Source organism: Rhinolophus ferrumequinum, chromosome 12 (assembly GCF_004115265.2).
Source record: "Rhinolophus ferrumequinum isolate MPI-CBG mRhiFer1 chromosome 12, mRhiFer1_v1.p, whole genome shotgun sequence".
Lineage (NCBI taxonomy): Eukaryota > Metazoa > Chordata > Mammalia > Chiroptera > Rhinolophidae > Rhinolophus > Rhinolophus ferrumequinum.
In genome coordinates, this window is record NC_046295.1 from 78,265,303 (window position 1) to 78,277,641 (window position 12,339).

At 46.3% G+C, this 12,339-nt stretch overlaps 1 protein-coding gene across 5 annotated transcripts in view; it reads right to left on the reverse strand.

Annotated features, from left to right (window-relative positions):
• Window positions 1-507: 507 nt before the first annotated feature.
• FNBP1 (formin binding protein 1) overlaps window positions 508-12,339 on the reverse strand; it is a 115,910-nt gene continuing 104,078 nt past the window's right edge. For 3 of the 5 annotated variants that reach the window (XM_033123834.1, XM_033123833.1, XM_033123830.1), the window contains 5 exons: window positions 10,906-11,038; window positions 9,542-9,663; window positions 9,148-9,287; window positions 7,256-7,414; window positions 508-3,498 (listed from right to left, as the gene is read on the reverse strand). In XM_033123834.1, the coding sequence (XP_032979725.1) occupies window positions 3,491-3,498; window positions 7,256-7,414; window positions 9,148-9,287; window positions 9,542-9,663; window positions 10,906-11,038 (562 nt within the window). In that variant the 3' untranslated portion in view covers window positions 508-3,490. Of the gene's footprint in view, window positions 3,499-4,137; window positions 7,415-9,147; window positions 9,288-9,541; window positions 9,664-10,905; window positions 11,039-12,339 lie in introns of those variants that run through there. The other 2 variants (XM_033123835.1, XM_033123832.1) reach the window with 2 other exon arrangements.

Consider the following 12,339-nt stretch of genomic DNA (forward strand, 5'->3'; position numbering starts at 1 on the left):
CAGTGCTGCGCACCGACAGCGGCTTCCCAGAAACCAGTGATTATTCCTGCCAAGCCTCCCAGGGTGGGCTTGAGTGCTTGTGACACCAGACTGCCAAGGAAACGCAAACATGCTCCAATTTCCCGCCCCCCCCCAACACCCGACAATAGGGTCTCTGAAAACCTAGTGTAGCTGCTAGCTGAATTTGCATGCAAAAAGCATTCCTGGTTATAAGAAGCCTCCCCAAATCCCTGGACTGAGCCCACCGGAATCCCAGGTCACCCATGTCTGACAGCTTCCCTCCCCACCCCGTAGGTGGGGGTGGTAGCTAGAGCTAGCGAGGTCGAGGTCGAAAGTCCCTACTACATGGAGCTTGTGTTGGGGTGCAGAGCGGAGCCCGGCCCCAGGGGATCCGACTGCTTTCCTGACGCGGGCACCACTGTGCAATAAAACAGTCCCATGATACCCTGCCAGAAGTTATACTTTTATTTAACATTTAAAGGATTAACATATAGTTACAAGTCAATATAAGCTTTCCAATGGAATACTTTATTTGGTTTAATTCCATCTCCAGAGACAAATGGACAATTCCAGAACCTTTACAATGGCAATGGACTGTGACAACATTGAAACGCCTCCAAAGTTTAGCATTAGTGCAACACACACACATAAACCAAAAAGTTTAAAGGTGCTCAACGTCAGATGAAAATAGAATCTTGGGTCACGTTTTAAAGAAGTTTTTTGAATGACAGAAGCACAGGAGGCAGAGTCATTAAGTTTGAAACCAAAATTCCTGGAAAAATACTTAGCATCAACATAACTTTTTCATGTTCAGTAAACTTTCTTCTCTAATTACAGATGTCCCCAAAAGGCATTAGTGGCCTCTGTGCTCCGGCTGGTGAGACAAGCTACTTACGGGCTTCTGTTGCCTGAGCGTAACGACCTGAAAGTGTCAAGACGAGCCGGGTAAAAACCCAAAGGAAAACCCCATTATCGCGTTCCATGTCGTTTAATAGTTTCCCGTCCTGCACAGGGAAACACTGGATGGATGACAAGTCTCTCCCTCTTTCGTTTTGTTTTGAAGTCATTTTCAGGGCAGGTTTTTTTTTTAAAAAAATGCATCATTCTTACAACATGATTTTCTGGCATTGGTAGAGAAATGCCAGGCAGTGGGTGGGAGGGAGACCAGGAGCATGTGGGGAATTCCACGTTTCTACTCTACGTGAACTGCTCCATAGTAATAGGTGACTTCACAGTCGGATTCCCAGAGTAAAGGACACATCTCAACTCTCGTATACTCACTTCCTTCCTTGAATAAGCCCAGTTGGCTCAGCACTGCCCTTTCCATGCGGCTGCACAGATTGGTAGAGGAGCAAACACCAAGGTTAACGTTGAAAAGCACTCATTATTCCTTCTGTTTTGGACGCAGGTGGTACAGAAGAAAAAAAGGGGGGGGCAGGGGATACAGGAGGACACAGTATATTCTACACTGGGTTTAACAGACGTAAAAGGGACACATTGCTGCAGCTTCTACCTTTTCCCCTATGTTGTAAGAAATTAATCTATCCTGGCCCATGATGTGGAAGATGCAATGCACATGCGTTACTGAGACTCTAAGATCAGATTTTTTAAAACCATTAGCATCCTTGTGGCGAGCAGTCAGCTGAATTTGGTGAAATTCAAAAGACCCTGGAGAGAGCCGGTCACCTTGCCAACGGAGGAGCCCGGGGACCGACTGCTCACATTAACCTCGCACCTGGTTTGCAGGTGAGGCCCTGACTCGTCTCACCTTTGGCATCCTGGCTTCAGTGTCACCTGCCAAGCCTGTCCTCTCGCAAGACTGCTGCAGGCTACAGTGGGCTACCCACCCTGGTGACCGGAAGCTGCTGCTGCTGTAGCAGACCTGAGACGCCCGGCTGCAGGTCCCCTGGGCCTGGCTCCACTTCTGGGCGAGAAAGAATGACAGGACCCAAGCTCCATCACTCACTAGCTCTCAACCTGAAGCCACTTCCTCTTTACCTGCTTACCTCAGGCATTTGCTTGCGTGTGGTTCTAGTCACTGTGGGTTGACTGAGCTGCTCCTGGAGGGTGGTGTGTGGTCAAGCCTGGTTTGCTGAGAAGGGCCGTTTTCCTGCCACTAAACACAGGCCCAACCCTCGGGACCCATCGTTTCTGTCCCTGACCGTCTGGCTCCCGTAAGACTTCCTTATCTTAGATTCACACATGTCGAGAAGACTTGAGGATGCTTGAGCCAGCCACCAAAGCCAAACAAAAGAAGAAAGAGGCCCAACTTCATCCTTGGGCTTCTGATGGTGTTTTCTTCACAGACACCCACAGCCAGTGACTCTTCTCGACTGTTTCTGCACCAGAAAAAGAGAAGTGACATGGCTCCAAGGCTTGAGTGGCCATAGGCTGCACGGCCTCACGTTTTCCTCAAAGACCCCTAAGAGGAAGGAAACGGAGCTCAAACAGCAAAGTCAGTTAGCTCCGTGTGGCCTGCAGAGCACGTGATCAATGCAGAAGCCGGAGCCACAGGGTCACTTGAACCACGAGAAGCACAGGGTGTTTGGTGACAAAAATGCTCAAATCCTATGATGCAAATCTTGGAATTCGTGGAACAAGGGAATTTTCTCTTTGCGACGAGCTAATGCACAGACGAGACATGTGTTCCCCCAGCGTCACGTCTGCAGTTGTCACCCACAGGGAGACGGTGTGGAGAAGCTGGGCTGGGGCGTTCCTCGACCCCTTGAATGGTGGACACAGGACAGACAGCAGGGCTGGCCCGCAAGCTGGATTTGACTTCCAGTGTGGATGTTTCTGGGCCACTGAAAACAGGGCCCCAAACAAAAACGTGTGTGCATACACGTGTGTGCGCCCAGCGGCCACCACCGACACTCAGGCCATGAAATGTTGCAAGGGCCAATCAGTGTTTAGTGGGAAATGAAACCCCATCATCAGAAAAGGCTGCTCAGTGGACGTGGGAACGATGGGTATTTTCTAACGTAAACGACGTGAGACCAGCGATGACACTCGGGCACTCAGTCCACGCGGTGCGTGCCTGACCCTCCTGGTCCAGGTTCTGTCAGTCTCCCCAGGAGACCAGTGGCAAAGTTTTCACGAAAGGCACATTGTGAACCGTGGACAGGCCAGGACGCGCCAGGTGGTCTGAGGGCCAAGACAGAAGCGAGGGGACGAGGGAGTGCATGTCTAGCTGCCTTCCATGGTCCTGTGTGGGGTGGGGACCCAGATGGGGACAGCCCTGCCCCCAAGAGTTGGCCAGACTGGGCCATAGGAGGTGCTGGGCCGCGAGGAGCATGCTGTAAAAAGAAAAGAAAGAAAAGGCAAGCAGCTGCATGGTGTGGGGATGTCACTTCAGGCTGAGGTGCCGAGGGCCGTGCCCCAGCCCAGCCGAGAGCCGTCTGTTCACGTGGGTGCCAGGCCTGTGGAGACAAGCAGACCGAAGGGTTTCTCCTGGGAAGCCTCCCCCGTGGCTCTGGCTCCGTAACCACCTTTAAGAATCTACAACACAAAAAGAAAGAAAGAAAAACATGTGTTAGAGGGGAAGGCCCAAGGTCAGAGGCGGGCATTCTGCAGCTCATGGCAAACTGCACCGCCCTGGGGGGGGGATAGGAAGGGAGGGGGGTGGGGGCAACTTGAGAGCAATTGGTTACCACAGGGTCCCACAGATAAGGAACTTTCACGGTTTTAGCTCCCATCTTTCCTTCCGAGAAGCCCACGTAGACAAAGGAGGCACCCATCCACCCCACGTCATCTTTCTAATAAATTGAGTTTTGGGAGAAAGGCCACCAGCTTCCCACAACGGTGCAAGGAGCTCAAAGGCGGATTCTCTCTCAGACGGGCACCCTTGGTTCTTTATCAGTAAAACGTACAACCTCTGGTGAAAAGGCAAGCTGTCCCTCCATATCTACTCCCCACAAACAGTGAAAGTTCCTCATCTTGAGGTGGGGAGAAGAGACCAGGGAGACCTTGGAGCCCTTAGGTGCACACAGGGTAGAAACAGGAGGGGGAAAGGGCAGAAGTTTTAAAAAGCATTTGGCTAGAAAATTCCCCATTACTGAAGATGAAAGAGGTAAATACTTGGGATACACAGAATCACTTTCTCAGAAAGGTGAAAAATCATTTAAAATACACAACACGGAGAAAAAATACAACGTTTATTAGAGAGGCAGATACAAGGGTACAACTAAAAGGTGCCAGACAGATTCTTGTCTGTTAGGATAAGAATAGAGAGAGACAACCATGTTGGCCATATTGGAACGAAACTTACTCAGAACCCAAGTGTCTACAATAAACTCAAGGGTGGACCAGCCGGCAGGGCCCTAGCTAGCAGGGAAACAGTCCTTCCGGCTTCCCCAGCGGTTACAAAAACAAAAAGGTCACTTTTAGGCAGCAGAATCACCAATAAAACAAACAGATAAAAGAGTCAAACGTTAAAACAACGAATTCAAGTAATCCTTTTAGTTTTTAAATTGCAGTATATACAAATATATTGGGGGAGGGGGTATGCGGACATATTTAACAGAAAGCAACTGAAAAAAATAAACCAAACCAAACCATAAAAGAGGACAGTCACAATCCAGTTGACCAGTGGGAAGTTCCCCTAAACTAAATATTTTGGCAATTATTAAATAGTCACATCGGAGACGACACATATACACACAGCACGGGTGTTACTGAAAATAAAACAACTGCATGGAGTTGTGGGCCTTGGGAAACACTGTAAGGCAGGCGGTGTCGGTGGGGGAGGCGGACGGACTTAGAAACACGAGAAAGGCTTCTCCACACACATCAGTCACTGCTAAGTGTAGCTCTAAAATGAAAACAGGTAACTTTATAAACAAGCTGGGGCTTTGCTTCTTTTTATTAACAGGTAACTAACTATTGGAAGACAACAAAGTATACTTTGGGTGGAATGGGAACATTCCTGATCCTTTGGGATTTGTTTGAATGCTTTTGCTAATATTTCACGCATTGACGAGATGGGATGGGACTGAAACCACAAAGTGTCTTTCACCGTTTTGTCACCTTGACACAGACGCATGGGCTACAGGGTCTGGGGCGTACAACTTATAGTAATGACCATAGTTCAGGTGCCCAAACCAACCCCCCCAAACCAACAGTGCTGTTTTCTGAGTCCAATTTGCACAACACCAAAGGAAAAAAAAAAAAAAAAGCAAAATAAAGAAAAACCTTCATGGAGTGCTATACTTTTCAGGGCAAGCTTTTCAAAGGCTAATATTGTTTTACCCCAATTTAAGACTTTTTCAGTGTTTAAGTTTGCCTTCTCCAGTATCAGTATAGTCCATAGTCTGGAAACGAGTTCCTCTCTGGAGAGAAAGGTTAGGTTTTCATCCCGTAGGTCTCCCCTTTCATTTGGTTACAAGTCTAACACTGTGACTTCCTGCCCATGAAAACACACCCCTGTGGTTTAAGGATCAGCTGATTTGTCTCCTTTTTGCTGCAATAGTTAAAAAGGGGGGGCTGAAACAGTTCCCCAGAGAGGTCTGGGCTCAGGTGAGTGGCTTTATTGATATTATGTCAGCAAAGGTATAATAATTCCAAAGAAATTTGAATTACAAAATTATATTTTAAAAATCAGGCTGACCGATATTGGTTTCCTGCTTTTGATACTGTATTACAATCGTTGTCAGATATAACCACCGGGAGGAAACTGGGTGAAGGGTACCCGGATCTCTCTGTGCTATCTTTGCAAGTTCCTCAGATTCTATAATTATTTAAAAATAAAAAGCATTTTAAAAATTAGGCTGTCATTAAGTAAAGATTACTACATTCCACCTTGATGGCCCTTGTGAGAAATATAAGCGAACTTTCTGCTGGAATCAGCAACACGCTCCCGTAACTCCTGCCAGGTCCTCGACCCACGATGTATTGCCCTCACTTTTAAAGTCAGCTCCAAATTGGCTTATAAAAGAAGCCGCGGTGTCGAGGCAAAGAGCGAATTTCCCATTTAAAAGTAGGAAGGACAGGGATCATTTTCAAAGCCAAATAAAAAGAGAATCTTGACACTTTCACTGTGACCCATTTATAGCTGATCTCCATGATCTCAGGGTAATTTGCAAAATGGGCACAAACACTGGGCTTGGTACCCATCCATCCATAGGACCAATTTCACCACTTCTCCTGCCAGCTTCAAAATGCAAATCCCCATGTGACCTAGATTCCTTTCAAGAGGGTGAAACATTTTATTTTATTCTGGCTACTGTTAATTCTACAAAACGAGCAAGCAATTCTAACATGGTTTTCAGTAAATTCACTTTGGGTGTTAAAGATGCCAATGTTTAAAAGAAAAAAAAAATTCTCCCTTTGAAAAGCGATGTATTGGAGTCTGTCTCTGCAGAAGCAGACGCTGTTCACTCTCCTTATAGCCACACCCAGGACGTGTCAGCTGAATACAGCTCCACTTGCCACACAACTTCCAGCAGAACAAAAACTAAGTACACTATTTTTACGTAAGTTTATCTAAACAGCATTACCAGCACATCTGATAACTCTGTCAGCTGGGAGAGAGCAGGTCACTAGCCGTGTGTAAAAATCAGATGGATAACTGACCAAACTTTTCCAGGGATCAAATAGATATACTAGGATAATCCCGATAAAAATTCACACTTTTGGTACCCATAAAACAATTTTCTTATTTGCTTCTTTACTCAAGTGGGGAGTGGGGGTGGGGGTTGAGGGGTAGGAGCTTTTATTTATGACTTCCTCCAAAGTGAAGGATGGTAAAATTGAACAAAGTAGCACAGTTCAACTTACGGTTACAAAATGTAACATTCTAAGGTAGTTCTATTGGTGTCGGATACAGATACTACATATAAATAAGAAAACGGAAGTCTTCTGCACCTCTGTGTTGTGTGCGGAGTTTGAAATTCAGAAATATTGATTAGAAGCTAGAAGGCAGCTTGTTTTGTTTTGTTTTGTTATCTACAGATACTGCCGAAAGCAAAAATGTTTATCAGATTTCAAATGACACGGTTGTAAATTGGCAGTTGGCAGCTTTCCACATAAAATGTCATCAGCAAGTGAAACTTGATTATAGTCAGGACTAGACAGGGAAAGTCGGAGGGAGGGGCCTGAAGTCACCAAGTGGCTATGTGACAATGTGGCCGGCCGCACGCTCCATCCAGTCTTTTGAAGAACTGCCTGCAACAGTCACAGTTGTGGGGAGAGACAACTCCAATTTATTTTAAGGTTTTTTTTTTTTTTTTAAAGTTGTATTAAATATAAGTCTTAGCACCTTTGGCATTTTTGTCCAAATAGACTTCGACGTATGAAGTGGGGACATAGCCCTCTTCTTCTTCACTTCTCCGAATGCGGGTCCACCCATCACCTTTGTCTTCCTCTATAACATAGAGCGTTTCTCCTTCGACCACTGAAATGGTTCCTTCATTCTGACCTGGAAAAGCCGTATCAGAATATATTAGGTTTCTGGTAAAACCCAGGTCGAGAGCAAACGGAGTTTTGCAGTGAAACAGGTAAAAGCCCGGGTCGGTCCTCAGATGCCGTGGCCCCTGCCCCTCGCCCTGACACTTTCTCCTCCCACACAGAAACTTCTGGTCCTCACCTTCCATCTCTCTAAGGACCCTTCTCTAATTCCTGCTGGGAGCCTTCTCTCTCGCCCTTCCCGGACGGCAGGTACTTTCCCAGGGGAACCCTCTGCTCCTCTACTCTTCCTCTCTCTCGGGGTAAAAGTGTTCCCATGGCTTCAACTACACCTCTTTACACATTGTCCCCACTTCTTTCTCTGTTCTGGTTCTTTCTTCTTTCTCTGTTCTGGTTCTTTGATGTTGCCTTGACTCTGAAACACAACATGGGTGGACCTGGGCTCCTGACCCCCCGGCCCCCCCTTCACACACACACTAGATCCTCCTCCTACTTTCCCATTTCACTGGGCAGCTATCTCCACTGTCCCAGGAGGCAACTTCGGGAACCATCTTTGATCCCCTCCCCTTTTTATTCCCACTTCCGATCAGCCCTGAGTCTGAGCAGTGTTCACTCTGGGTTCATTTCTTCATCGAGGCTCCCAATACCATTGGCTGAGCTCATTTCAGAAGACAAGCTACCACTGCCCAAACAGTGTTCTGAAAGATAAACTGTTTAGGGAGCTGTAAGTAGGGGTGCTATGGAGGCCCAGGGGGGTGGAGATGTTTTGGACTGAAGTAAAATTGGGAACATTTAACACGGTGCTTCTCTTTCTTGTTTTGTCACAATGAATATTTAGTGTATTAAAGGCTCTGAAAAGTCCTGCAGTGAAGATATCTGTACAATTTACTTATCCCAGGACTTCCCCAACTTAGATGAACTGACTGCTTCTTTCTGAGCATCCTTGGAACATTCTGTGGGACATTGATTTGATTCAAGGTTCATCAGGTTAGGAAACACTCGGCTTGTCTTTTTAACCATTATCCCTGTTTTCCGGTTGCTCCTATACATATGACAATAAATGTCCTAAGGTACAGCTCTGATCGCGTCAAGCCTCTGCTCAAATACTTTCAATAGCTCCTCAGTGTGTGCCCAGTAAAATCCAAATGCTTCTCTCACCCAACCCCCCAGGGGCATCGTGTACTTTCTAGTCTGCTATTACCCCTAAGACATCTGAGCTCCGGCCACATGAACCCCACGCTTTCCGCACGTCCATGTTTGGCATCACCCAGGCCTCTGATACATTGCAGCTCAGAGAGTTCTCTAAATTTCCTTACGGAAGTGATCTCGTCCTCCCGTGAAACCCCATCACTGTGTACCCTCCTCTCGTAAATACTGCAAGCTGCCCTCTCCTAGCCACACATCTGCTTTCCTTCTCCAAGGGTGGGGACCACTCCATGCCACCTGCATCCCAGCCCTTCAGGAGTCTTTACATGACAGGAGCTCTATAAATATTGAATGAATGGATGGAACAATCATTTTATACTACCTGCTATAATTGAGCTCACTGAAAGTTGTTAAATTATATGGGCCAATAGGCAAAATATACAGCCATCAACTTAATAATAATAATAGTAAATACTATGAGCAGAACAAGAGTAATAAGGAAACGTTTTGGAAGGCTTCAAAAGAAAAGTCGGATCATAGAAAGAGCAGAGTGACTCAGACAGTTTGTGAACAGTGGGGGGATCTGGCGTGAAGTGTTACCGTCAAACGTGTAGAGAGCTTTGCAAGTCCCTATGGCAGGTAGGGGTTCCTCGTCGTCAAACTCGTCATCAAAATCCGTGGCCAGCACCTTCACCTCACTCTCCTGACTCTGCTCCTCCGTGTAACTGCCATCCGGGCTGCTCAAGAAAGGAAAACACACAGCAACTATAGCAACTGGCCCCAGTGAGGACGCAAATTCAGCCCCCCCAAGACCACAGTGCTGGCCACCCACCCAGAGTGATGCTTAAAACGTCGAGGCAAAAACCAGCACCCTGGGAAGAAGCACAGGTGCGTCGCCACAGACACGTTGGTATCCAACAAGTGTCTTATGCTCATTTTCCAATCCCCGAATTGAGAAATAAACCCCGGCAGCAGGGCTGTACAGATACTGTACCTCTCCCGGTCTTGGGCGCAGTTGTTGACCGGCGGGGCGGTCTGGCCATCGTACATGCCACTTTGTCGGCGGGCCTGCTCGCTGCGTGCCGGGAGCCTGCCCTCCACCTCAGCCAGCCACGCCTGGAAACAAAAGCCATGAGACTCCGGCCTCAGCGGAGGGCCCCACCATGGAGTCTGAAGGTCCCAAATTCAGGCTGCTCTTGGTCACCGAAGCTGATCCCAGAAGGACCAGGTGGGGCGGGGGCCCCAGTGTTATTTGCATCCGACTATATAAATGTACTCAAAGGCGACTGCTTCCATTTCATCCCAAGTTAGAGAAGCGGAAGTAAATATATTCAGCTGCTCACAATGTGGCAGGAAGATGTGATTTCGGACAAGTTTCTTCTAGTTCCATCTGGTTCCCAAGCTTCTGTGACCATGAGGTCACCCTGGGAAACAGGACGGCACTGCCACACTTGAGCAAGGACCGAGTTTGAAAGCCACACTACCCACTCCACCCTCCCCCCCCTTTTTTTTTTAAAGAGTGTAACATTTTTTAACAGTGAAGAAACTTCTACACAGGAAAATTCAAAGTAGATACATTTACCCTCAGTAACATTTGAACTAATTACTCTATTTAAGTTACACTTGAATAGTTACACTGTTCAAAAGGCAAAAGAATACAAATGATCAGAAAAGGACATGTCTAGGTTCTAAAAACTCAAACTTACTGACAGATTCTAGAAACATTCTTGATAGAAATAGCCTATTCGGATTGGAGTGATCAGTTCTTAATTTATTTTTCCATGCTCTGTAGTCTAAGTGTGGGGCGGGAGTGGGGTGGGAGGGGAGCTTTTGCCCACAGCTTTCAAGTACTTCTGTCTCTCCTTAAAACATTTATTGAGATGTTTTCAGAAATGAATGTTTCCTACTCATTTCTCATTTGGGTTTCCAACTGGTTTTCACATATGTAACCTTTTGATAATAGGTCCTCCGAAAGAACAATAACATATTTGAATTAATGTTTTGTGTCTTTTGATTCACTGAGATGATGGACGATGACACACTCCCAATGACACACATTATTAATATGAGATGAAGCAGAACAAACTTAAGTGAAACATTTAAATTGAAAAACAACACTGCATACAAATAAATACAACTTTCAGTGGTGTCAATTTCAAGGGACAGAATTAAAATGGGACATGCTGAAAAGCAGAACACTCAGTGGATTTTTCCTTTTATCATAACTCAAGAATCACCCTGACATTTCCAGCCACAACTCCCTCAGGGACAGAAATGCTGGCGCTCTGTACCCACAGTCACTGCATGACACCAAGCCCCTCTTCTGTTTCTATTTTTGTAACAGCAGCTTTTTCATACCTCAAATTTCTGGGCCTCCAGTCGCAGTTTTTCTATATTTTGGCTGACTTCTGTTAATTTGTGGTCCAAACTGGCTGGGTCTCCCATTTGAGGATTCTTGAGGTAAACATCCTTCATTTTTGTTATGGCATCTCTGAAAAAAAGAATGAGCGGGACGTGGGGAAGGTTAATGTTATCATATTCTCCTACCACCTTGAAAACTATGCGGAGACTGAAGGCAGATGAGAAGGAACGCTGAGGTCAGCATCCCGTCTGAAAGGTCCCTATAGGGATCCTGCGACCAAGGTTTATACCATCTTGAGACCGCTATTAAAACTTCAGTTGCCTTTTCTGAATGGTATCTCCTTATTGTCTTCAGCAAGTGAGACCCATACATCACCCCTGCCTTTGCCCAAACAACAATAAAAACAAACAAAACCCAAGTATTTCCACGTGCACATTCTTCATCCAAACCAAAACTGCAGCTGGCATCCTGTCTTGCGGGCAGCAATGTGTTGACCACATGAAAAAGCAGTTAATTGCTCTGAAAATTTTATTACACATTATTTCGACTATTAAGAAACCGAACCCACAGATGGGATCTAGGACAGGCGAGTGACAGTCTTAAAGCTACATGTTGCAAGATCTCTGTACCTTCCAGAAATCTTGCTTTGGAAGCCCCGCCCACAGCAATCTAAGGGAGGGACCCCTAGAGAAGCGAGGCCGGCAGGCTCCAGCCTCCCGTCATCTCTAGAACCAAAGAGCTCTATGAACTTCAACTCCGGCTGCAGGGGATCTCAGTAGGGTTTGAGTTCTGGGAAGTTTAGAGCAAATGAATGCCAAGTTGAATGAGCTTCAGCAAAAGAAAATCTAAACCAATTATACAACACAAGACCAACAAACCAAACCATATTTTAGGTCATGGGAAATAGCTTAACTGAAAACACAGAAACAACAGGAAGAGGATTTCCACAAGTCCTCGCCACCCCTCTGCCCGCTTCCTCGCATCTGAGCCCCTACAGCCTGCTGCCTGCTCCCCCCGAAGGCCCCCCAACAAGATCCTGCACTCCCAGCCCCCTACTTTGCACTCCTTCCTTTCTTTCCACAGCATGTACCATTTTCCGACATTATGTACTTCATTATTATGCTTATTGTTTATTGTCTGTCTCTTCCTACTAGAATGGAAGCTCTTTGAGGAAGCCTGAGAGACTCAAGCTCTTAACTTCTCCATCTGCAGGGTCAGGACAATACCTGGCACACAGGAGAAGCTCAATAAACATTTGTGAGATGAATAAATGATCTTACAACAAATAGTAATGCCCTCCACCTTTACAAAACTCCTCTCCACGTCACACCTACACTCCAGCTACTGCCCGATTTCTCAGCAAACCTTCTCAAAAGAGTTGTCTAAATTCACTATCTTCATTTCTCCTCCTCCCTCCCTGTCTCCCCTGA